At 47.2% G+C, this 25,295-nt stretch overlaps 1 protein-coding gene across 7 annotated transcripts in view; it reads left to right on the top strand.

The window, feature by feature from the left end:
• ATXN1 (ataxin 1) overlaps positions 1 to 25,295 on the top strand; it is a 393,801-nt gene that overhangs the window by 351,397 nt on the left and 17,109 nt on the right. For all 7 annotated transcript variants that reach the window (XM_059937989.1, XM_059937986.1, XM_059937983.1 and 4 more), the window contains one exon: positions 19,308 to 21,363. In XM_059937989.1, coding sequence (XP_059793972.1) covers positions 19,468 to 21,363 — 1,896 coding nt within the window. In that variant the 5' untranslated portion in view covers positions 19,308 to 19,467. The remainder of the gene's footprint in view (positions 1 to 19,307; positions 21,364 to 25,295) is intronic.

The raw sequence follows: 25,295 nt of genomic DNA, 5'->3' as shown, positions 1-25,295 counted from the left end.
GGGTTCGAGCCTTGGTCTGGGAGGATCCCACATGCTGCGGGGCAACTGGGCCCGTGAGCCACAATTACTGAGCCTGCGCGTCTGGAGCCTGTGCTCTGCAACAAGAGGCCACGATAGTGAGAGGCCCGCGCACCGTGATGAAGAGTGGCCCCCGCTTGCCACAGCTGGAGAAAGCCCTGGCACAGAAACGAAGACCCAACACAGCCATAAGTAAAATAAATAAATAAAAATTTGGAAAAAAAAAAAAAAATTTCCCCAGATGTTTCTAATGTGCCGCCAGTGGGTCTGGTATCGTAGGTTCCCAAACTTCGCTGCTGATCAGAACCACCGGAGGAGTTTTTAAAAGTATAGATTCTTGGGTCCCAGCACGGATCTGCTGAATCTTGGAAAACTACAGGGAATGTGTATTTTTAGAGTCACAAGTGTTTCTGATAACCGGCTCAGGGAGCCCTCACTGTAATGTATTCATGTACAGTTGTGATCTAGAAACGTAATGCTTAGAACAGTTTTAATTTCTTTTTTCTCATAGACAAAGCCATTTTTTACTCATTTGGATAATGGCCAAGCGTGTTTGTGGTTGTTTTTAATGAGACTTTCACAACGTTCTGAAGCTACCAACCCCCCAACAGCTCTCCCCGTTCTCTGAGCTCTTTTCCCTGCCACGTTTCTGTCAGGGAACTTGTTTTCTGCCTTGTTAAAATAATCCCTTTTGAGGGGTCTGTTTTCTTAGATCCCCACATCTAGACACACCTACCGCCCTCCTCTGTTACTGAATCTGACTGTAACTTTCCCATCAGGCTTCTGTTGAACCACAGAGCCAGTCTTCGGGATGTGTCTGGCTATGGTCATTTATGGTCATCTAAAGATCTCCCACCATCCTGAGCCTGCATTCACCACGAAGTGGTTCTGGCAGTCAGTGTGGGCAAGCTTGTAAATTCATGCATTTAGTTAAACATCTTCCACACTGTCCTTGAGGAGAATTTCAAATCAGCTGTGAAACAGAAAACAAAACCCATCGGACTAAAGCGTTATTAACTCCTACCTGACTGTGGCTTGGGGAAGACTCCCAGGCTGATCCCTTTCTGATCGCCTGTTGAGAGCTTTCTGTGAAGTTCTCAGGAGCTAACACTTTGTATATTTTACTAACTAGGTTTATGATGGGTTCATTTTATCATTTACCTTGGAAATATTATTGATCGACTCAGTCACTGCTTTCCTGCTGGTTTTCACCAGGCTACCCACAACCCCATGAGGTAACCAGAGCGAAATGGAAGCAAACTGTAGATTTTTCAAACCTACAGAGCAGAGAAAGATCCCAATTTTTGAGACATGTTCTTGTGAAAAAAAATGAGTGTATCAGACAGGGAGATCATATGTCTGAAAATCAAAGGGGTGCATTTTTTCTACTTAATACTAAGACATTTCTAATGGGAGCCTCTTTTATTTATATTTTTGCTTATTTTAGGAAAAGCCTAACTAACTTATTTTAAGAAATTCTCTCATAGCGAAATAAAAGCCTTTTTTTTTTTTTCCCCATTTCCCAATCTAAAGTACACTCCATGAGAGACCAGGAAAGTAGTGGTCCTCAGCACACATCTGGGACTGTCTGTAGCCCACATCGTGAAATCAGGGGGTGCTGATGGATAGGAGCTGAAAACACTGAAATGATGCCTAGTTTCCCTTCACTCTGTTGGAATTACATTGTAAGGAAAGTGTATTGATCCTACATACTTCAGTCTGAAGCAGAACTTTAAAAAAAAATCAATCGGGAAAAATAATAGATTTCCTAGAAAAAGAACACCAGCAAAACTCAAAATGAAAATGCTTTGTGGCAAATAAGGCAAATACTGAATATGTTGACAGAATTCTCAGAGTATTCTGACCATTTCCATCATCTTCTCATAATTATAAAGGAAAAGAAGTTACTATGGATATAGTTCCTACTGAATACGAGGAACATTTCTTAGCTAACGTATTGCGTGCATACCCTGTGCTTGGGCACTGCACTAAGTGCTTAATATACTTAATCTCATTTAATAGTCACCGTAACCCTGCAGGGTAGATACTGTTATTATTATCACTTTAAGATGAGGATGCAGAGCCCTGGGTAAAGTAACTTGCTGGGACTCAAGGCCCCCCACCCTATACTCTCCTATTAGGTATAACGTAGATTATCTCCCAGAAGCCAAAGGCAAAGTCTAGTCCTTTTTTGGGGGGGGGGGGGGCGGGGGACAAGGCCAAATTCCTTACTCTGTGGTGGTGAGGCTTTTTTCCCTAATGGTTGAGACATTTTGAGGAAAGATCGATACCTCTAGGGGAGTACTGGTGGTTAAGTGGTAAGGAGTCATCAAAATCAATGCTGCTTTAGACCTGGGAAGATGGTGCAAATCAATGGCCCCAGTATGGAAGCAGAGTGGATGCTGGTTTGAGAGGGATGATAAGGGGACCATGTACGTGAAGGTTCCTGACAGGCAGTTGGAGCTGACGTTCAGGAAAAAGAACATATTCGGATTTTTTGTGATAGACGTTGCACTTTCTCCCCATACATCGTCTTATTTCATCGCACAGCAATCTTTTGAAATCATTATCATCATCATTCACATGTTATAGACTAGGAGACGGAGGCTCAGAGAGGTGAACTATCTTTCGAGGCCACAGTGCTAGTGAAGAAAATGAGCTTTGTTGTCAACAGGGCACCGACTTACTTTTTTGCATTTCCGTTTGTCCATTAAACATTTTATTTCCTGTTATAGATTATGGTCATTCGATGCCTGCAGCCTCCGGCAGCATTATTTGTTGCCTTTCATTTGCTATTAGGGTCTTAAATAAAATAGCTGGCCATTTTTTGTGCGTTTATAATGTTGCAGAGATTCTCATTAGGGCATGGGTATTCCGAAGAGGTTAAATAGGAAAAGGATTGATTTAATTTGTGATTAGTAATTGTGTCTAAAATGGGTACCATGCTCCATGTTAAAATAAGCCAGAAGGCTTCTGTTGATACTGTGGGAAGACACAACAGATAATACAAACAACTCCAAATTTAAAACATGAGCGCATTTGAATTTTATTTTGGAATGTAGATGTGATTGATCATTTGTTCTGCAAGCAAGACTTTAGTCCAGTTAGGGGGAAAAAATATCAATGCACTAGTATGGATTATTTTCTAGAAGTTTTAGAGACTTAGTAAACTTTCTGAGCTGCTGAGACTTCAAATTCCTCGTTAGCGGAGGTGAAGCAAGGAACCTTTTAGAGACTGTTGTACCCAGTGTCTTCACTACAGTTGACTGGCACATGTGTTGCATGAAGTAACCCAGGAAAGAACTCAAGGGAGGCAAGTGTGTGGGTTTTTTTTTTTTTTAACCTCAGAGGCAGTTATTATGTTTATTATACTGGGCAGCAAACAAACCTGCCCTTAGCTCTGGAGGAAGAGATCTTCTAAGGCTAGAACCTATAAAAACATCCTTAAAAAAATAATCCAGGAAGTGGGGGGGGGGGGACAAATTAGGAGTATGGAATTAACAGATACAAACTACTATACGTAAAATAGATAAACAACAAGGATTTACTGTATAGCACAGGGAATTATACCCAATATCTTATAATAACCTATAATGGAATATTATATGCAAAAAAGCGGAATCACTATGCTGTACACCTGAAACTAACACAATAGTGTAACTTAGCTATACTTCAATTAAAAGAAAAAGACAGCCTAGAACAGAGTCAGTGCCTCTACTTACAAGATATGCAGCAACAAGAAAGACCCATAGAGAGTTGCCTCCCTGAAAATGACATACACATTCATTGCCGATTACACAGGTACTAATATCCACTAAGAGCCTTAAGGCACTGCTTGTTTTGTAATGGGTCAGGGAGTTGCTTGGAGTCGCAGGGTCTTCCAAGTGTGTGTTTTTAATACAGGTGAAAATATGACCCAAGTGAAGGAAGTGGGGAGGAGGGCCCTTCTCAGGAGAGAATCGTAACGTCAGCGGCCAATATTTATAGGTCGGGCGGCGGGCCAGGCCCTGGTCTATGTTCTTTGAAGGTGTGAACTCCCAGCAAGCCTACATGGGCTGAGTACTGGTATTATTCTCACCGTAGAGATAGGGAAACTGAGGCACGGCTGGTGGGCGAAGGAGCCAGGATTCCAACTCTGGCAACCAGAATCCCAGTCCTGTGCCCTCAGCAACCTTAAGGGGAGGTCATTTGATGCCTGGAAGCGGTTCATTGCCCTGGGTAACTTTCTATGAGGTTCTCCAGCCTGCTTGCTGGGCACTGCGTTGTCGCATGCTGTTCCCTAACAATCCCATGAAATAGAGCTTATTATTATCTCTATTTTCTTAAAGAGGAAACTGAAGATTAGAAAGTTGAACACCTCCCCTAAAGTCACCAATCACCAAATGCCAAAATCCACAAGTCTCTCCCAGGTCTCTGTGACATCAAAGTCAACCATCTGTCGATTGCCCAGCAGTAAGAGCTATGGCATAAAATGTGGGCTGTCTCTAAGTGCATAGAATAAGCAAAGCCTGTCTTCTCCTTAGTCTTTGACCAGCTTTTCATCATAGCCTCCCTTCATGGCATAGGCAAGAAGGCCTGCCTGGAGGGGGATTCCCTTCTTCCCAGACCCTAAATTAAATAAAAGAATCTAAAACCATCCCTGACATTTCCTGCTGAATGCTGTCTACTTGACAGTGTGCCACATTCGGAGGGCAGCGGCATCCTTCCAGGGAGAGTGTAAAATGTTCTTATTGAATGAATACCTGATTAAGTTAATGGTGCTGAGCCAGGGTGAGGAGGAGCAATTTGGCAGCCAAATTTCTGGCAGCTCATTCAACGTCCTTAATGTTCCACCAGCTTCGTGCTGGGCTGCCTGTGAGCCCCGGGAGGGGCCGTGGTAATTAACTCAGCGTTTTGATTGAAAACAGCTGCAGGTAGCAAGTCATCCCATTGTCCGTTTTGCTGGTGATTGGAAACGACTCGGGGCATCTTGGGCTCCACTGCGCAGCCTCCCTCTGGAGAAAAAAATAGAGGTAGAGTGTAGGTTTCCCACTTGCTCTGCTTTTCAAAATGAACCATTCATCTTTTGAGGGTCAGAACTCAGCCACCCATTCAGTGAGTATGAGTCATACCCCTAATTTTAAAACAAACATTTGTTTCAGAGAGAATTCTTATCTTGGCTGATCTTATAAGCTCATCTCTCTGTTCTTTCTATGCTTGATTTAGGCTGGTTTCAGTAAAATTGTTGTCTTTGTAAATACGTATTCCTTCCAGTAAATCCAAAGATGATCAGCAGCATTTCCTTGGGATTAATGCGAGGACAATCTGGACATAGTTTTGGATAATGGGATGTGGATTTTTAGAGGTTAAAGATGTGTAGCCCACATCTTTAAAAACATCTCATAGGGTGTGCTTTTACTTCCTGCTACGGGAAGTATCCGGGGTTCATAATCTCACATGAGGATCTGTGCTAGAAATGGAATCTCTAAGTGCAGATGCTTTTCAGATACACAGTATTTTATGTCTCTCTGTCATGAGTTCCACTTTTGATCCAACACTGTACGATCACGTCCAAAAATTTAGAAGAAGATCCAGAAACACTTCGCCTTTTAGTAGCCAACTTCTAAGGGAGACAGAATAGCAACAGACAGACACAGGATGAGAACCGTCAAACGACAAAGAAAGGACAGCAGCCCTAGAATCCCACAGGGTTATGAAATTCAGTCTGTATCCAGCACAGGGAGTTTACAGTCTAATGAGAAAGAGGCATGAAAATAAGTATAGAATACAATGAACACATTATATAAGTGCTGGTAAGCCTCAGAGAAGGAAGGGCTGTGCAACATTGCAGTGGTCTTGAGTGGCTTTGTCAAGATGTTAGGAGTGATTACAAAAGAAAGTCGCAGTCAGGGGGGCCATTGTGGGCAAAGGCATGGAGCCGGCGGCAGTGTTAGCTTAGGTGGGGATTGCAGACAGTTACAGGATGGTGTGTATGTGATAAGACAGAGCATGGTCTTAAGGAGCACAGAGGAGAGGGCATGGGGTTGGGGTGGGGAGAACCTAAAATAAGTGACCTGGGGGGCTTCCCTGGCGGTCCACTAGTTAAGACTACACCTTCCAGTGCAGAGGGTGTGGGTTCTGTCCCTGGTCGGGGAGCTAAGATCCCACATGCCTTGTGGCCAAAAAACCAAAGACATTAAAAAAAACAAACAAAAAAAACAAACCCAGAAGCAATATTGTAACAAATTCAATAAAGACTTAAAAAAAAAAAAAAAAAAAAGATCCACAGCAAAAAGAAAAAAAGACCTGGAAGATAGGTTAGAGCCATGGTTCTCAAAGTATGGTCCCCAGACAGGCAGCCTCCACGTCATCTGGGAAGTCTGGGTAGGAGAACCTCTGGATTAGAAAACAAGCAGCAAGGGGCTTTGTGCAGGGGTGATGGCTGGAGTGGAGAGTGTTCAGATAGAGCTGAGGGAATCCACATACCCAAAGGCCTTGAGCCAAGTGTGTTTGAGCTGGAACGGGACACAGCTGCACCCATCTGTTTATGGATGATCTGGGGCGCCTTTCATGCTGCGCCGGCAGAGTGGAGCCCTTCCGAGAGACCGTACAGCCCGCAGAGCTGAAAATATCTACCGCGCAGCCCTTCCTCAAAGTTTACTGACCCCTGATTTAGCAGGTGGGACTGACATTACCTGGTGATGGAGCCAAGGGGAGAACACATGGGCAGCGATATTGGCCAGCCTTCTGTGTTGAGTGGGCAGGGATGGGATAGTTTGAGGGTGGGGTGCTGCCTTCAGTGGATGTTTCTTAACTTTTTTTCAAGTATAGTTGATTTACAATGTTGTGTTAACTTTGTATACAGCAAAGTGATTCAGTTGTACATATATGTATGTTCTTTTTCAGGTTCTTTTCCATTATGGTTTATCATAGGATATTGAATATAATTCTGTGTGCTCTACAGTAGGACCTTGTTGTTTATCCATTCTATATATACTAGTTTGCATCTGCTCGTCCCAAACTCCCAATCCATCCCTCCCCCACCCCACCCCACCCCCCTTGGCAACCACAAGTCTGTTCTCCATGTCTGAGTCTGTTTCTGTTTTGTAGATAAGTTCATCTGTGTCATATTTTAGATTCCACATATAAGTGATATCATATGGTATTTGTCTTTTCTTTTTCTGACTGACTTCACTTAGTATGATAATCTCTAGGTCTATCCATGTTGCTGCAAATGGCATTATTTCATTCTTTTTTATGACTAAGTAATATTCCATTGTATATATGTACCACATCTTCTTTATCCATGCATCTGTTAATGGACATTTAGGTTGTTTCCATGTTTTGGCTGTTGTAAATAGTACTGCAGTGAACGTTGGGGTGCATGTATCTTTTCAAATTACAGTGTTTCCAGACACATGCCCAGGAGTGGGATTGCCCGCTCATATGGTAGTTCTATTTTTAGTTTTTTCAGGAACCTCCATACTGTTCTCCCTAGTGGCCGCACCAAGTTACATTGCCACCAACAGTGCAGGAGGGTTCCCTTTTCTCCACACCCTCTCCCGATGCTTCTTAACTTCTTATGGCTCCCAGTTCTCATTGTGAATGTGAGAAAATGCACACAAGTTTAAGGGCTTAGAGACACCCCAAAGTCCAGCCATGGAAAGCGGGCTAACTCTAGCAGGTATTTGGGGGGATCCACGTAGCTCCAAGCAGAACTTTGGGAGAGGGGGCACTGTGAAGTTTAAAAACAAAATTGCAGTTGGTTTGCAAACTTGTAAAATCATGATATGTAATTTAAGTTTTTTTTAATTGAGATAAAATATATATAACATACAATTTACCATTTTAACCATTTTTAAGTCTGTATTTCCGTGGCATTAGGTACATTTACATTTTTGTGCAATCATCACCACTATCCACCTGCAGAACTTTTTCATCATCCCAAACTAATTATATACACACTCAACAGTAACTCCCCATTACCCCTCCCCCCAGCCCCTGGTAACCTCTGTTTACTTTCTGTCTCTGTGAATTTGCCTGCTCTAGGTGTACCACACACAAGTGGAATCGTATAGTATTTGTCATTTTGTGTCTGGCTTCTTCCACTTAGCATAATGTTTAGTAAAGATTTATCCAGCTTTTAGACCATATCAGAATTTCATTCCATGGCAAGGCTGAATCACAGTCCTTTTGTATGGACGTACCCTATTTTCTTTATCCCTTTCTCTGTTGAGGAACACAGCAAAACCAGCTTGGACTATCCCAGGATGCACACAGCATCCTCTGTGATCTGGAGGAAGTACTTCCTCAAAACTCTGGAGAGGGACTTCCCTGGTGGCGCAGCGGTTAAGAATCTGCCTGCCAATGCAGGGGACACGGGTTCGAGCCCTGGTCCAGGAAGATCTCACATGCCGTGGAGCAAGTAAGCACATGCGCCACAGCTGCTGAGCCTGCACTCTAGAGCCCAAGAGCGAGAACTGCTGAGCCCACGTGCCGCAATTACTGAAGCCCGCGTCCCTAGAGCCCGTGCTCCGGAACAAGAGAAGCCACCGCAATGAGAAGCCCGCGCACCACAATGAAGAGTAGCCCCCGCTCGCTGCAACTAGAGAAAGTCCGTGCACAGCAACGAAGACCCAATGCAGCCAAAAATAAATAAATAAAAAATAAATTTGTTTAAAAAAAAAAAAAAACTGAGGACATTTAAAAAAAAAACAGAAACTCTGGAGAGCCAGATGATGGAGCCCAGCCCTGTATTTGGTCTGTTGGGATGTTAAGCATCCTTGGGGCCTTGGGAGATGTCTAGTAAGTCAGTTCCACACAGCAGACTGAGAATAGTGAGACACCAGCAAGTAGCTGATGGGTTGCCCCCATTGCTCCAACACCTAGAACTCTGTACGCAGAAAAGTGACACATTCAGTGCTGCTTACATGTGTGTGCCACTGGGTAATTGCCACAGGGAGACTTTCCCTATGTCCAGATCAGATTGTACCAGGCAGTGTTTTCCTCCCTCATTCTGTTCCATTCATCTGCCTGGCCACAGGCCACTGTTTTGAAATGTAGAGATTTGGATTTATCTGGTCCTTGGTGCATGATACATTCTTTTCCCTGAACCCCGATGAACTTCATTTATTATGCTTATTTTATTACTTGATCTATTTAAGTGTATAATCATCATGCGCTATAAAAAGGAGTTTATGAGCCAATTACAAAGTTAGAGAACAGTTCCCACAAGACTGCCCTCACTTCTCACACCACTTATAGGTTCTGGGGTGGGGGGAGTCCCCCAAACCACCCTCAGATTCATCCATTGACTAGAAGCACTCACAGAGCTCCCTGAAAGCTGCTATACTCACAGTTACAGTTTACTACAGAGAAAGGATACAGATTAAAATCAACCGAGGAAGAGGCATATAGGGCAGAGGTCTGGAGGGGTCCAAACACGGGGCTTCCAGGTGTCCTCTCCTCGTGGGGTCGTGGAGGGCGTTACCTTCTCCCAGTCCTGCAGTGTGACAGTACACACACAGTACTGCCACCCATCGAGGCTCCTCCGAGCCCCGGTGTCTAGAGATTTTATTGGAGCTCAGTCTCTTAACACCCACGTGGCTGATCTTTTATCCTCAGCTCCTCCCGGAGGTTGGCTGCGTACCTTTAGTCTTTAATTCCTCCAGAGGTTGGCACTGATATCGCATGGGGCCCAAAGCCCCTGTCATAAATTATATTTTAGACTGGTGGTCAAAGCCCCCAGGCAAACAGACACACTTCTATAGGCAGGACCTCCCAGTAGCCAGAGACAAAGGCCAGACGTCTGTTTGGGTAAGGTTAATCCTGCACTATATACCAGCAGATCTACTGCATAATCTGAGAACTGGAACCCAGGTGTTTGTATCAGATAAATCAAGGTTTTCATCTTATTTCTGCCATTTATGAGCCATGTAACCTTAGGGGAGTCCCTTAACACGCTAAGCCTCAGTATGCTGGTCTTTACAATGGGGTGATAATACACCGGTTGTTGCTTGTATGGAAAGCATTGCTATCTATAGTCTACACGAAGAAAGCCCCAGTGGCTTCTGTCATACCTGCTTTGCTGGGTCCCAGGAGGTCTCAGGGCCTTTGTAGCCAAGAGGGTGGTAGAGTTGTATAGTGTCCCAGAGACTGGGAGACGACCACAGAAGGGACCCCAACATGGAACTCCCAGGAGGAATGACTTGTTAGTTGAAGATTATCCAGAACCTTTCCACTTTCCTTCCACCCGGCCGCATCAAGGGCAACAAATGCCTCAAGACTGCCTCAGTTCCAGAAAGGCATTTTTCTGACTTGATGGAGATTTTCATGTTCTCTGTTTGTAAACTTGGGCCATCTAATCTCCTGGAACCCCAGCACCCTGGTAGTTGATAGAATCTGACTAAGCCTCCTCCAGCTACCACTGGCCCCTTGCTGTGTGGTGTGTAGCAGAGCTTATGAGTGTGTGTGTGAGAAGACAGCTGGCAGCCTTCCCTGTGGGATGTGGAAAGAAGATTCTGCATTTCCCCACCATGCCTTTGGGGAATTACTCATCTAAGTGTTGTGGAAGAGCAGGCAGAGTGGAACCAGGAACCATTACACTTAACCCTTACAGAGACACGCCAAGCTCGAGTTTAGCATCTCACCTTTCTGTTGATTCTACTTGTACCTGTTGAGTGGCTTTCATGCTTTTGGGTGTGAATGGGGGCCTGTGCATTGGGAGCTATTATAACTATAATCCCTTGTACCAGCTGAAGAAAGAAAATAAATTCTCAAACATCCATGGCTTTTGCTTTTGTGTAAATCATAGGTGTGAGAAAAAACCCAGATGCTGGAAAGGATTGAGAGTTTGAAGGTATTGTGTTGATTTGATCGTGGAACCAGGAGAGATTAGTGATACATCAGTGTGGGTGAAAACAAAGGGATTCAGGAAGAAGCATTTGCTGAGTTACAATTAGGATGGTGAGCATTTATTGAGTGTGTGCATTATGCCAGGCACTGTGCATACTAATTCCTCCCCATTTTTTTTTTAAATTTATTTATTTATTTATTTATATTTATTTATTTTTGGCTGTGTTGGGTCTTCGTTTCTGTGTGAGGGCTTTCTCTAGTTGCGGCAAGTGGGGGCCACTCTTCATCGCGGTGCGCGGGCCTCTCATTATCGCGTCCTCTCTTGTTGCGGAGCACAGGCTCCAGTCGCGCAGGCTCAGTAGTTGTGGCTCACGGGCATAGTTGCTCCGCAGCATGTGGGATCTTCCCAGACCAGGGCTTGAACCCGTGTCCCCTGCATTGGCAGGCAGATTCTCACCCATTGTGCCACCAGGGAAGCCCCCTCCCCCTTTTATAGGCAGAGATATTACTCATAAGATTACACACTGTTGAGACACTTACTGTCTAAACTGGACACATGTATAATTTGGAGTAAAATAAAAATTACAAGAAAGAAAAAGATTCCATAGGCAGTAGGAGTGAGACCAGGGTTGTTGTTTTGTTTTCTTTTTTAATTTTTAATTTTCATACAATTTGTAAAGGTTACGTTCCATTTACGGTTACTACAAAATATTGGCTCTATTTCCCGTGTTGTATAAGACATCCTTGAGCCTATCTTACACCCAAAAGTTTGCACCTCCCACTCCCCCACCCCTATATTGCCTCTCTCTCCTTTCCACTGGTAACCACCAGTTTGTTCTCTATATCTGTGAGCCTGCTTCTTTTAGGTTGTATTCACTAGTTTGTTGTATTTTTAGATTCCACATATAAGCAGTATCATTCTGTATTTATCTTTCTCTGTCTTACTTCACTTAGCATAATGCCCTCCCAGTCTGTCCATGTTGCTGCAAATGGCAAAGTTTCATCCTTTTTCAGGGCCAAGTAGTATTCCATTGTATAAATATACCACATCTTCTTTATCCATTCATCTGTTGATGGACACTTAGGTTGCTTCCATATCTTGGCTATTGTAAATAACGCTGCTATGAACATTGGGGTGCGAATATCTTTCCAAATGAGTGTTTTGGGGTTTTTTTCAGATATATGCCCAAGAATGGGATTGTTGGATCATATGGTAGTTCTATTTTTAGTTTTTTGAGAAACCTGCATACTGTTTTCCACAATGGCTGCACCAATTTACGTTCCCACCAACAATGTAGGAGGATTCCCTTTTCTCCACGTCCCCGCCATCCTCGACAACATTTGTTATTTGTAGATGAAGCCAGGCTTTGAACTTGTCCTTTACCTACACCCCAGCCTATTCTTTCTACTACTCTCTGTGTCCTCCTCCTATTAGTAGTAGTAAGAATATTAATTTGTTACCTTCCTATCAGTAATAATAATGTTTTATCCTGATATTCCAACGATGCCCATGGAAGTGAGTGCTGGATGACTTCTGAAGTGAGATTTCTCACTGTTGTGCTAAGAACATTTGATCAAGAGTCAAAAATGACAGATCCTTGTCTCCTAACCCCAATTCTAACCATGTTACTGTGGCCAGTTCTTTGCATCTCGTCACAGCAGTCCCTCTGTCCTTAAAACAGTTCACTCTGGAGCAGGGTGAGAACTGCTGTGGGGTCGTGGAAAGCACCTATGGTTCCCAGCCTTCAGCCAGAGTGGTGGGTAAACAGAGATTCCCGTGTCCCGGGGTAGCTAATCTGGCACACACAACACTTGAGAGCAGAAAGGCATTTGCTTACGTATTGAACCAGGGAAGGTCTTGACAGAAAAGCATTTCCAGCTTTTCTTAAAAACTCAAACTCGACGTCTCTTGGACAATTCATTTGGGACTGGTTTCGATCCAGATGGTTATCCCTTCAAGTGATTATTTTTCCATCTTGAGCCTTTCCAGGAGTTTCAGCACGGGCAGGCTGCCAGGAGACACTGGCTGCTCAGATGCCGCGGCGACATCCCACGTGAGCCAGGGACAGCCCAGCCCAGCCCAGCTGTGGGCCTCACCCCTCTGCCCACCTCTCTCAGGCCTGATCTCCTACGGACACAGAAGTGGGCCACATCCCCATGCAGTGGACCCACCCAGAGGACAGATCTCCCTGTTTTTCCAGAGGTGGCAAAACCCACTAGAAACACCCCCCGGTGTCACAGTCATCACGTGGATGAGATACGGTAACGGCAGAAGCCAGGAACCAAGGAAGAGCTTCGCCCAGGCTTGAGGAAGCCTGTCGCTCTATTATGCTGACAGTAGAAGCAGATGACGGAGCCCGACTTAGGGAGGAGGGAGACGGAGCCCGACTTAGGGAGGAGGGAGACGGAGCCCAACTTAGGGAGGAGGGAGACGGGGGTTAGCTCCATGCCAAGCAGAGGAGTTCAGTGGAGGAAGGGCAGCAGAGCGGCTGAGCGTCTTGAAGAGTCTCCTCCAGCATCTCTCCATCAAGGAGATGGAGGTTTAATCAGAACAGTTTGTTGCCCTCAGAGCTTCCCTGAGCCAGGGAGCGCCCAAATGCAACTGTATTCTTACAGATGGATTTAAATTTTTTAAATTATTACATTACATTTAGTCACTGTATTCATTGCCCCCAAATCTATAGATGAACAGGGCCCCCCAAAACTATTATTCTTGGTGCTAATAATATAAAGAGAGGGACTGTTCTCTCCTGCCTGTCCTCATTCCACTAACATCTCAGCTGTAGATGGTCATGGCCAGATCCCTGCCTTCCCAGCCCTGTGTGGCGTGCGTCACTTCACTGACCGAAGGGTCCTGCACCCTGGTGCAGACTTGAACTTGCTTTGGGTGACCCTAGAGGGAGAGAGCGCTTGTTTACACAGCGTGATAGTATCCACGGTTCTCCACCTCTGACTCTGTGAGATTTTTCCCTCTGGGGTTTCAGCGCTGCTGTGCCCTGGACCACCACTAGGTGGGCTCATTGATCTTGGTGCTGGGTGATGTGCTGGGGGGGTCCCGGCTGGCAAGCCTGGGAAGTATGAAGATCTCTCTCTCACTTCCTTAATCAACTCCGCCTCTAACACGGTACGCCACGCCCCCTGCAGTCCCTGATTAGTGCTAGGTGGAGTGCAGCGGTGCCCTGTACGTTTTCTCCCCCTCTCATGCCTATGATTCTGTTTCTCTTCCACATGGGACCATCACTTCGTGTCTCCAAACTCTGCCTCAACACTGGGGATGACACGGGGATCCCTACCTCATGAGGCAGCCCAGCTCATTTTAACAGTTCTGATTACTTTCTCATTTCTACTGTATACAGTCGTCGCTCAATATTTGCAGGGGATTGGTTCCAGGAGCCCCCGATGCTCGAGCTCCATGGTCGACATTCCATGTAGGTGGTTCTGCATCCTCAAATTCAGCCAGCTGCAGATGATGTAGTACTGCGGTATTTATTGAAACAAAAATCCCCATAAAAGTGGACCTGTGCAGTTCAAACCCGTGTTGTTCAAGAGTCAACTGTATATCAGTGTAATTTGTAGGTCATTTCTGCTCTCCTGCCTTCCACGGAGGGCCCATTATAGATCTGAGCATTGCACCTCTGCTCTGGCTTTTTTCTGTCCCCCAGGCCACACATCTTCAGTTGCCTCAGCTGTTACTTACCTGTCTTGGGTCCAGACCTCCCACTAAACCCATCGCTCCACCCTGGGCATGCCCGCCAGTGTCCCCTTGCCTCAGGACTTTGCGGCTTTACCAGTGCCGTATGCTCCTGCAGGATTCATTCCGTTATTGGGAATACTGTGCTTTTTAAAATGAAGCTTATAGTTAGGCCAGCTTTTAGGCACCGTACCCAGCTCTTGGTTCATATTGAATGGATGGTCAAACAGAAAATTCCTGGGCTCTTTGATGTGAACTATTCTTAAGCCAGATTGCTCCAACCCTGCTATTAGGCTAATTGAGCTATTGAAACCAAGGGCAGGGCATGTATATTTATTCTCGTTCATCTTTATTTTTTTGGTTTTGTGCCATCACTTCCAGCTTCTCGGGATATGTTTGAATATTAATTGCAGTAATATATTAAGCATCCCTTCCAGCCTTCTGTTACCTCTAAATATGATAACCAAAACAGTAATAAAATGATGAACAGAATAGAACTGAAAATAGAGTTCTGGCGTACCATTTGCCCCATGCTGACACTGAATAATTAAGGTCCACTGTACATACTAGAAACAAGGTAAGTGTTTGATGAATGAATATGTGATCCACTTCCTTTGGGGCATTCTTGTTCAGTCAACCATGAAGGTATCTAATTACGCTATCATCCAACCCACCCTTCTCCATCCCAGAAACCTCAAGGATGTCAGAGTTGGGCCTATTTTTAATATTTAACCTAAATGAAGTTCCTTCTACCCTTCCACTACACAGATCTTCCTGTGTAATAATTTAGTAAAGCAAGAGATTTGCATGTCAGGACTTCAAGAATCCTTGCCATGTCCTAGTGACCTCTCCCATCAGGTCCAGGTGTTCTGTCTTTTAAATGGTCATATGGTTTTTCCAGAACTGGCACAAGCTCACCAGGCTGCATTTCCTCCTCTTTAAAACCGAAACCACGTCTCTGCTGTGCATGGACATACATGCCAGACAGTCATGGGTTTCACTCAAACTGAGGAACTCGCAGGATGGGAGGGTGCTGGGCAGAGCAACCTAGTTTATTGCCCTGACCTTGGAATGCATTTTTAGGACTGTATGTATCAGATTCTAGGAGTGTCTTCCATTCAGAGCAGTTGGTTGTTATTTACAGGACTTGGAATCAGTGGGGGATCATCTCATTTTCCTAACACTTCGGAAGCAATCTGAATCCACGTTAATGGGTGGGGGACTCTGGAGATTTTTGAATGATATCAAAGATATAAATATCTTCCTTTATTAAAGTCTGTTTTTTTTCTCCTGGAGATGATTGAATTATACATAAAATACAGTAACAGCCTTTTTAAAGTGTATTTCCTTATAGTTCTTGAAGATGGAAAGAACCAGAAGAAAAGGAGCATCTGTTACTTAGAACTGTATTGGGTCTAGGTGACCCCACAATAAACAGCTGAGTTCTCCCTAAATATTAGCTGCTTATCTCCAAGGCTCCGTCGATTCTGTTTGCTCACAGCACCTAGTTTGGTTTCCCAGCACCTACTCCATTCAGAAGAGCCTGGAGATGTTTACTTTACTTAGAAGCTTATGCAGACAAGCTGAGCTTCTCACACCTTGCTGTGCATATGAATCATCTGGAGTTGTTGTTAAAATGCAGACTCTGAAATCAGGAGGTTTGGGTGGGGCCTGAGATTCTGCTTTTCTAAAGCTGCTGGGGGAGCTGGTCGGAGGACCACACTTGGAATAGCAAGGTCTTATTGCCACTGAGCTAAATTTTAAGATACCGATGAGGAGAGAGATACAAATGTAGATATAAAGATGCTTAAGATGAATGTATTCAGAACAGTGATTAGCAGGCAAATTGTATGTAGTAAACCCTAAATAAATTTGTCTTGATCCATCTATTAATTCCCTGTTCACTTTCCCTTTCCTAATAATAATGTTGAAACCTATGATCTGCATGTGTGGCTCTTCGGTAACTTAGAAGTTATACAGTGGTGTGTGGCCCCGTGTCTCTGTTGTGACAGGTACATCCGGAAGTGAACTCCTTGTGGGCCCAGCTGAACCACTGGTGCGTTTCAGCACTGAAAAGGCAATGAGGGACATGGAGACCATGTGTCTGCAGCTAGAAAGAGACCCTAAAAGCAGGCATCCACTCTCCTTTTTTCTTCTCTTCTTTCTAGTCTCTTTCTCTCTCCCTTCCTTTTCCCTGCTGTACTTTGCACCTTCATAATTTACCTCTCTGTTCTTTTAATTTATGAACTATCATCCAATGTACCAGGGACATGGTGGCGTCCTATGGCGCCCTCTCGTGGTTCACTGAAAATACAGCAAGATACAGTCCCTACCCTCACGATGATTTCCCCTGATCAGAGATACAGACAGTACAGAGAGCTAACGAAACACAGAGAAAGGGACACATGCCCCAGAATTAGAGAGACCCGACTCCTCCAAGCTGCACTGGTAAATAGGAGACAAGGTCCACCTAAATGTAGGAGGAGGGAGTGTTGAAATTTGTATCAGTTTGGCCCCAGGTCGCTCCAGTTAATCTTTGTATCCTTGATTTATCATTTGTATTATCTGGAAAAGATGTTTGTCAATGGACAACTTTTCAGAAGAGTACATTTGAATTTGTGTGGTAAGGCCGATATGTCCTAGTTGGTCCATTAGCAGAAGACCAGCCATGGAATCTATACTGAGATCTTTAGGGCCAACTAAGTCAGCCAGTGTCTTTCAAAAAACAACACAGTGTAAATAAACCAAGGCACTGCTGAGAACCAAGCCAGCATTCAAATTCACTAAAGCTGAGTTCTTTTTTAAAAAGTACCTTCAGAGGGGTTTTCTAGGTTTGTGTATGGTGCATTCGGTTGTACAGCAGTTTTACATTTGCATTGCTAATGGACCTCTTTCTGAATGTGTTTGACATTTTACTTGGCTTTGAAAGGACTTTTATGCTGCTATTTTTTCTTCCCTAGAGCTGCCTTGGGCTAATTAACCTATTGCCTTACTGGCTGGGCCTACTATATGCAAATATTCTCATTCCGGATTCTGACATACTATTCTTGCATGAACTTCCCTAATGAAATCCTGTGGGGTTTTATTGGATCAGTGCTGCTGTGGAGCCAGCAGGGGGCGCATGGAACAGTTCACTTTGAGTCCATCTCCTAAGTGACTTGCCTTTGCTAGTCTGTGTGGGAACAGAGCTTATGCAGTTCTTTCTTAGAGTGACTTAAAACCTAGAGATAAAAGATCAGTATCAGTACTTTTTAAGCAGTCAAAAGGGGCAACTGTTTCAGTTTTTGTAGTTTAATTTTATTCTATCATTGTTTTGAAAATAGCACTGTCATCTTAATCTATTGGCACATATTGGGTGTAAATTACGTGCCATGCATTTCATAAAAGAAGGCTATACAGAATGCAGTTATCTGGGACTTACAAAGCCCTAGGTCGGGGAGGGTAGTGCTGAAAACTGCTGCCTTAACTGTGTCTGTTTTGACATCAGACTATAGAGAAGCGGGTCTGCATAGGAGAAATGCTAAAAACCCAGGGCCTGGAGTTCCCAGAGCCTGATCCAAGGCTTCCCAGGATCACAGCGCGTGACAGGGCTCACGGCTGCAGCTGCTGCCTGTAGGCGGCCCTCACAACTGCCGCCTGTAAGCCTGGTCCCTGTTGGTTCCATTGATGATCTGCCTCTTGCCAGGTGGGCATCTGTCTGCCTACACAGTCATGGTAACAGAGTTCGGTGGTTCCTGAAAGGCTGAGATTAGGTGTCCATGAAAAGTGGCTCCAGGCTCACTACTTGTATGTCCAGGTTGAAACATTCAGGCCTGATGGGTCCAGCAGAGGTTTCATCTCTAGGGTTAAGGGTGGATTGACCCTTTATGGAGCGTGTGGAGAGAAAATTCAGAGACCACTTGGAAAGGAAGTAAGAGGCAGAGATAAAGCAAGCATAAAGTCACCCTCATTGAGGACACCCTCAATGCATCAGCCTGATTATTGCATTTTTTTAAAACCATAACCATGTTCCTATTTTAACTGTCAAACAGATTCCTTTTGGCTTTCTGTTACCATGTGAGTAGCTGTACTGGGGGTTGTTTGGAAACTTGTAGAGAACACGATTATTTGGGGCTCCCTCTGCTGAGTTGGCCTGTGTATAGCGTCTGTGCACGTGCGTGCATGCACGTGTTAGGGAAGAGAATTGTTGTAGATCCAGTATGGACCCAGAGTCAGTGGAATCTTTGAGTAGCGCCTTTGGCAGATGAGCACTCAGAGGTAAGGTATGAAGTCCGCTGAGGATTTCCGTCCCTAACCTTGCCCTCCCAGTGCCTGGCTCAGAGGGTCGGTCTGGCTGACCTTCACCGGTGTCATCCTCCTTGTGGGCATCATTTGATTGCCCAGCGAGGTAAAGATAGAGCTGAGGAGTGGGAGCGGCGTTTCTGGAAGCGAAACTAAGAAATGCATTGTCTACCTTCTGAAAAGAAAAAAAGAGAGAGGGTATTAAGAGAGGTGTCTTAGGAGACCTGCTGAATCCATAAAAAAGGAGGTTTTGACTTGCTCCATGTTGTAATGATCTTCCTGATGTCCTAACCAGCATGGCCAGCGTTTTACCTGCTCTAATGTTGGGGCGGGCGGGGGCGGGCGGGTGGTGGTTGGAATTCACGTTGACCCCAGAAGCTTAGTCTCCATCTCGAGGAGGACATTCTTTTCCGGTGCTGATGTTCTGATCGCCTCTCTCCTCCCTCTCCTCTTCCCCTTGTCCCCACCCTCTTCCTCTTCCCAGATTCCAGGGCGGCTGCTGGCGGATCGCACCCACAGGGAGATGATTCCTCATGAAGAGCCTGGATCCCCTACAGAAATCAAATGTGACTTTCCGTTTATCAGACTGAAAGCAGAGCCAGCCAGAGAGTGAAACGGTCACCGTGGAGGGGGGACGGCGAAAAATGAAATCCAACCAAGAGCGCAGTAACGAATGCCTGCCTCCCAAGAAGCGCGAGATCCCCGCCACCAGCCGGCCCTCGGAGGACAAGGCCACGGCTGTGCCCAGCGACAACCACCGCGCGGAGGGCGTGGCATGGCTCCCGGGCCACGCGGGCGGCCGGGGGCACGCGGGCGGGCGGCTCGGGCCGGCGGGGCCCCCGGCGGAGCTCGGTTTACAGCAGGGAATAGGTTTACACAAAGCGCTGTCCGCGGGGCTGGACTACTCCCCGCCCAGCGCGCCCCGGTCCGTCCCGGCGACCACGACGATGCCCGCGTACCCGCCCCCGCAGTCCGGGGCCCCGGTGTCGCCCGTGCAGTACGCCCACCTGCCGCACACCTTACAGTTCATCGGCTCTTCCCAGTACGGCGGGCCCTACGCCGGCTTCATCCCTTCTCAGCTGATCTCCCCCACGGCCAGCCCCGTCACCAGCGCGGTGGCCTCGGCCGCGGGGGCCGCCACTCCATCCCAGCGCTCCCAGCTGGAGGCCTATTCTACCCTGCTGGCCAACATGGGCGGCCTGAGCCAAGCCTCGGGGCACAAGGCTGAGCAGCAGCAGCAGCACTTGGGCAGGACCGCGGGGCTCCTGCCCCCCGGGTCCCCACCACCCACCCAGCAGAACCAGTACATGCACATCTCCAGCTCGCCGCAGAGCGCCGCGCGCCCGGCCTCCCCGCCGGCCATCCCCGTCCACCTGCACCCGCACCAGACGATGATCCCGCACACGCTCACCCTGGGGCCCTCCCCGCAGGTCGTCGTGCAGTACACCGACTCCGGCAGCCACTTCGTCACCCGCGAGGCCACCAAGAAAGCCGAGAGCAGCCGGCTGCAGCAGGGCGTGCAGGCCAAGGAGATCCTGAACGGGGAGATGGAGAAGGGCCGCAGGTACGGGGCGCCCACCGCGGCCGACCTGGGCCTGGTGAAGGCGGGCGGCAAGGCCGTTCCCCACCCGTACGAGTCCAGGCACGTGGTGGTCCACCCCAGCCCCGCCGACTACGGCGGCCGCGACTCCTCCGGGGTGCGGGCCTCTGTGATGGTCCTGCCCAACAGCAGCACCCCCGCCGCCGACCTGGAGGTGCAGCAGGTCACCCACCGAGAGGCCTCCCCGTCCGCCCTCAACGACAAGAGCGGCCTGCACCTAGGGAAGCCCGGGCACCGCTCCTACGCGCTGTCCCCCCAGCAGGCCCTGGGCCCCGAAGGCGTGAAGGCCGCCGCCGTCGCCACGCTGTCCCCCCACACGGTCATTCAGACCACACACAGTGCTTCGGAGCCCCTCCCGGTTGGGCTGCCGGCCACAGCCTTCTACGCAGGGACTCAGCCGCCCGTCATCGGCTACCTGAGCAGCCAGCAGCAAGCGATCACCTACGCCGGCGGCCTGCCCCCGCACCTGGTCCTCCCCGGCACCCAGCCCCTGCTCATCCCTGTGGGCAGTGCTGACATGGAGGGGTCGGGTGCGGCCCCGGCCATCGTCACGTCGTCGCCCCAGTTTGCTGCAGTGCCTCACACGTTCGTCACCACCGCCCTTCCCAAGAGCGAGAACTTCAGCCCCGAGGCCCTGGGCACCCAGGCCGCCTACCCAGCCATGGTGCAGGCCCAGATCCACCTGCCCGTGGTGCAGTCGGTGGCAACCCCTGCAGCCGCGCCCCCTACGCTGCCTCCCTACTTCATGAAAGGCTCCATCATCCAGCTGGCCAACGGGGAGCTGAAGAAAGTGGAGGACTTAAAGACGGAAGACTTCATCCAGAGCGCAGAGATCAGCAACGACCTGAAGATCGACTCCAGCACGGTGGAGAGGATCGAGGACGGCCACAACCCGGGCGTCGCCGTGATACAGTTCGCTGTCGGGGATCACCGAGCACAGGTAACGTTCATCCAGGTCACACAGGTAGGGGGACACCCCGCCGCACCACCTTCATCGCTTCCCGGCACACTGAATTTCTTCCAAGAGGCAGACCTGTCAGTGGCTGTGGGGGATGATTGAGGGTTTTCATTTATACCTAGAAGTTAGACTCATCACATTTCCCAACCACGTTCTCTAAGAGAATTAAGCCCTAGTACACCAAAGCACCTGCTGTTTGTAATGAATTTACTTCTCTGTGTCTAGAGGGGGGCTGGTCAGGTACCATTCTCGGGACAATTAAGAAGATCGCCACTCAAGTTATTTTTTTGTTCTGTGGTTTAGACGAGGAAACCTGATTAAGAAAAGTCATCTGTCCCCCTCCCCCCACCCCCCTTTCTTTTGGTCAGGAAAAGACAGTGCTGGTTCAGGTGAGAATGTTAAATGCCCAGAGTGGCCACACCCCATTGCACGTCTTTGTTTTAAAATGTAGGTTTTGTTCTTATTTAGGTATGGTGAGGCCAACAGATGAGAATACAACTGCCATTGAAAAGATAGTTTGTTATACTCAGATGCCAAGAGGAGGGTTTGTGCCGTGCCATGCAGGGCCACATGGGGAAGCACCAGGGTCAGTCAGGAGGCACTGGGAGTGAGGAGAAAACATGGGCAAGAGCCTTGATTGTGGTTTCAGTGGGAAGGAGTGGGTGAGGCAGGGTAGGCAGACTTAGGATTGGCCAGTTGGAATCATTTCAGCAGGCTCTGGGCATAGAGGCTGTCCCTGGGTGTCTGGTACCTGGCCCTGGGGTGATAAGGGCTGGTGGATAGTGGCCCAGAGAGTGAAAGCTCCATAGAGGAGGTGGCTGGGATGTGGGTGTTTGCTTTGCATATGAAGGACATTCTTCCAGGCAGGTGAGCTGTCAGCTATCTCTAGGAATGAGCTAACCCAGGGAGGCACAGTCCCTCCAGAGTCAACAAGGCCCCAAGATGTCAAAGCATCAGATATAGAGACTACAAGGTGTGGTTAATATAGTCTGCAAAGTCAGGGTTGCCCCAGGTGAGCTCCTGGACTTCTGATAAATAGGAACCCCAAGGACCAGATGTAGCCAAGCTGAGTCATGTTAAAACTGGAACTATGATTAGCTCTCTTAATTTCCATGGGTTCCTTCAGTCCACTCTTTTCCAGTTTCTTAAATCACTTGAATGCATTTATTCTGCCCATTTGTATGAAATAGCAGTTTCACTGCCTAGCTTGCTTGGAGTCAATCAGGTTTGGCCCCCAGGCCAGGAACTTCCCTGGTGGGTGGTAGAGACTCACTCCCTCTGGGAATGGTTTCACTGAGGACTTTGAAACACTCAGATGTGACAGCACCTCCTTCAGGTTGAAATGAGTTGAAAAATGGTCATGGCATAGCTGGTATTTGGGACATTCAAAGAAAATAAACAAACCAGTTAATGGTTTGAATTGTTTTTAGTATATTTAAAAACAAAAGATCAAGTGAGGTAGGGGAGCCCGATTTTCCAAAGCATTTTCCAGAACTGCTTGTGAACGTCTGGATGTGGGATCTTGCACAATATCAGGGGACCTGTGTTGCCAGGAGCTTTTAGCCCCGAAGACTTTTCTTTTTTTATGATGAGATGTTGCTGTAGCCTTTGGTAAGGCCCAAGAAAGATTTCTCAGAGTTCTGATTAAAAAAAAAAAAAAAAAAATATATATATATATATATATATATATATATATATATATATATATATATATAGCAAAAATCAGAATATTTGGAAAAGGGCATCATTATTTAGAACTCACTACCCATCTGTAGTTTCTGCTCACTCCCGCTGTCCTACATGGCTTAGGGGCGGATGGATACTCGTTGAAAGAACAAGCTGTCTTTAGCAAAGTTGTCTTTTAACAGACCCCAGGTGAAGCCTGGAAAATAAACAAGAAGGAGAAGTAAACATGTTTTTTCACGGTCCTTTTAATCCTTAACGCAATGCTGTGAAGAGAGGTAGGCACGGAAAGAGGGGTGATTTTGAAAATGCTGCTGTCTCCGGCCTAGCATCTCTTTCAGTAAAGAACAGCTCTGAGCTGAGGACTCATCTCCAAGGCCCCGGCAGCCTCCGCAGTCATCAGGAGCGTCACAGACCTCTAGGTTTCACATCGACCCGACCCGGCAGTTCTTAGAGAGGAAGCATCTCTCTGTGTTTGCCCCCGCTCGATCCTTTGCAGAGTGAACGCTTAAACGATGGTGAAATCGGCTTCCGTGTGTGAAGTCTCATTTCCTTCCCGTCGCCAGACCACCAGTCTCCTTGCTGACAGCCAAGGTGCAAATTAGAAGGCAGCGTGTTTGTCAGGGCCTGCTCACAGGTCTGTGGCTTCGGCTCCAAAGGGTGGCTGGAGTTTCAGGCTGTAGAAACACAAGTGCGGGGCCCCGACACCACCGGTGATTTGTCACTTTACCCTGAAGCCTATCAGAAACAGGCTGACATCATCACAGCTAAAATACTCCACCAGCTGTGTTTACCACAAGTGACAGGAGCACAGTCAGGAGGGAATCAGAGGAAGCGAGAGGGGGAGAGGGAAGGGAGAAAACGAAGGTCTGGATTTAATTTACACTCCGAGGGCTGAGGACTTCCCTCCATCCTCAGCGGCACTCGGTGGGGTTTTCTCCCCTGGTCTGTCTGCTCAGTGGATTAGAAATCACTAACACTTGCACCCACAGGGAGATTTAGAAACATGCGAAGTGTTGCACTTAATTAGCAAACTCACAAATTGGATTGGGGAAGTTGTGGAAGGAAGGGGTGGTTTGCTAGAGGACAGATGGCTTTGTGACCCCAGGCATAAATCCTGCATGGAAGCAGGACCACAGGGATGCTTGACTTCATAACCAACCACGGGCATCCCTGGTCAATGTAGTATGGTTGGTGGGGAGAAGCCACGAGCCTGGGGTCTGGTTGGCTGCAAGAAAAGTTGGTCTTACCTCTCAGAGCTGGGGGTTTTCTCATCACTAAAATGGGCGAATGATTCCTTATACAAGATCATATGTTGGGCCTCCTCTCATTTTTGTAATCCCTTGCTTTCCTGCCGTGCAGAACAGCCCTTGTAAAATGTACTAGCATCCACTAAGCGAAAACCAAAGGGGGGACATAAAGGGAAACTTCCCTGACTTCATGCTTATAATCAGCGCATAGACCTCGTTGGAAGGAAAGCCATCCTGATAGAGCCAAGGGAGTTTTCATTGAGGGGATTATTTTCAGGAGCCAAATTCCTAATTATTATTGTGTGAAAGACACCTCCAGGGTGGTCTCCAGCTAAAGCTCCAGATGAGGCAGTGTAGGAGAAAAATGCTTTTGCGTGTTCGTCACCATCCGTGTGGTTTTGTCCTACCCAGTGCAGTATCTCTCGGCCCAGGCAAAGCGTCCTTGCATCCCAGTTCCCCCACGCCGGTGCCGTGGGAGGACAAAAGGGGCATCCCAGGCCTTGTCTGTTAGCCTGTGTGCACCACATGAAGTCTCTTCGTAGCCACCCGTGGTCTCCTTAGTCTGTGGCGAGTCCCAGAAGGGATCCCCAGGTGATAGCATCAACGTGGGAGTCAGTGTGATTCGGCTGGAGGATGGAGCATGGTCTGCTTGGGTGGGAAGCAGGTGAGCTGGTCAGAAAATGCAGGAACTGGAGCCGCAAAGACCCAAGGCTGAATCTATACTCCACCACTCTGGAGCTTGTGCAAACCGTGTATAGATTAGTGCACACATACTTCACGGAACAAATTACATATGAGCCTTCCATTCGGTTTACGTCGTAGTGCAAAGAAAGAAGGTTGTCAGAAGAATGAAAGGAAATAACGTTCGAAGGAACCAGCATAGTAGGTAACGCGTAGTAGGCCCTCGCCAATGTTAGTTTCCCTTCCCTGCTTCCACTTGGGTGACTTTGGCCCTGAGAAGAGAAAGGTTAGCTTCATGAA

Source organism: Balaenoptera ricei, chromosome 11 (genome assembly GCF_028023285.1).
Source record: "Balaenoptera ricei isolate mBalRic1 chromosome 11, mBalRic1.hap2, whole genome shotgun sequence".
Lineage (NCBI taxonomy): Eukaryota > Metazoa > Chordata > Mammalia > Artiodactyla > Balaenopteridae > Balaenoptera > Balaenoptera ricei.
Note: the sequence above shows the minus strand (reverse complement) of the source record. Positions and strands in the feature narration are given on the sequence as shown.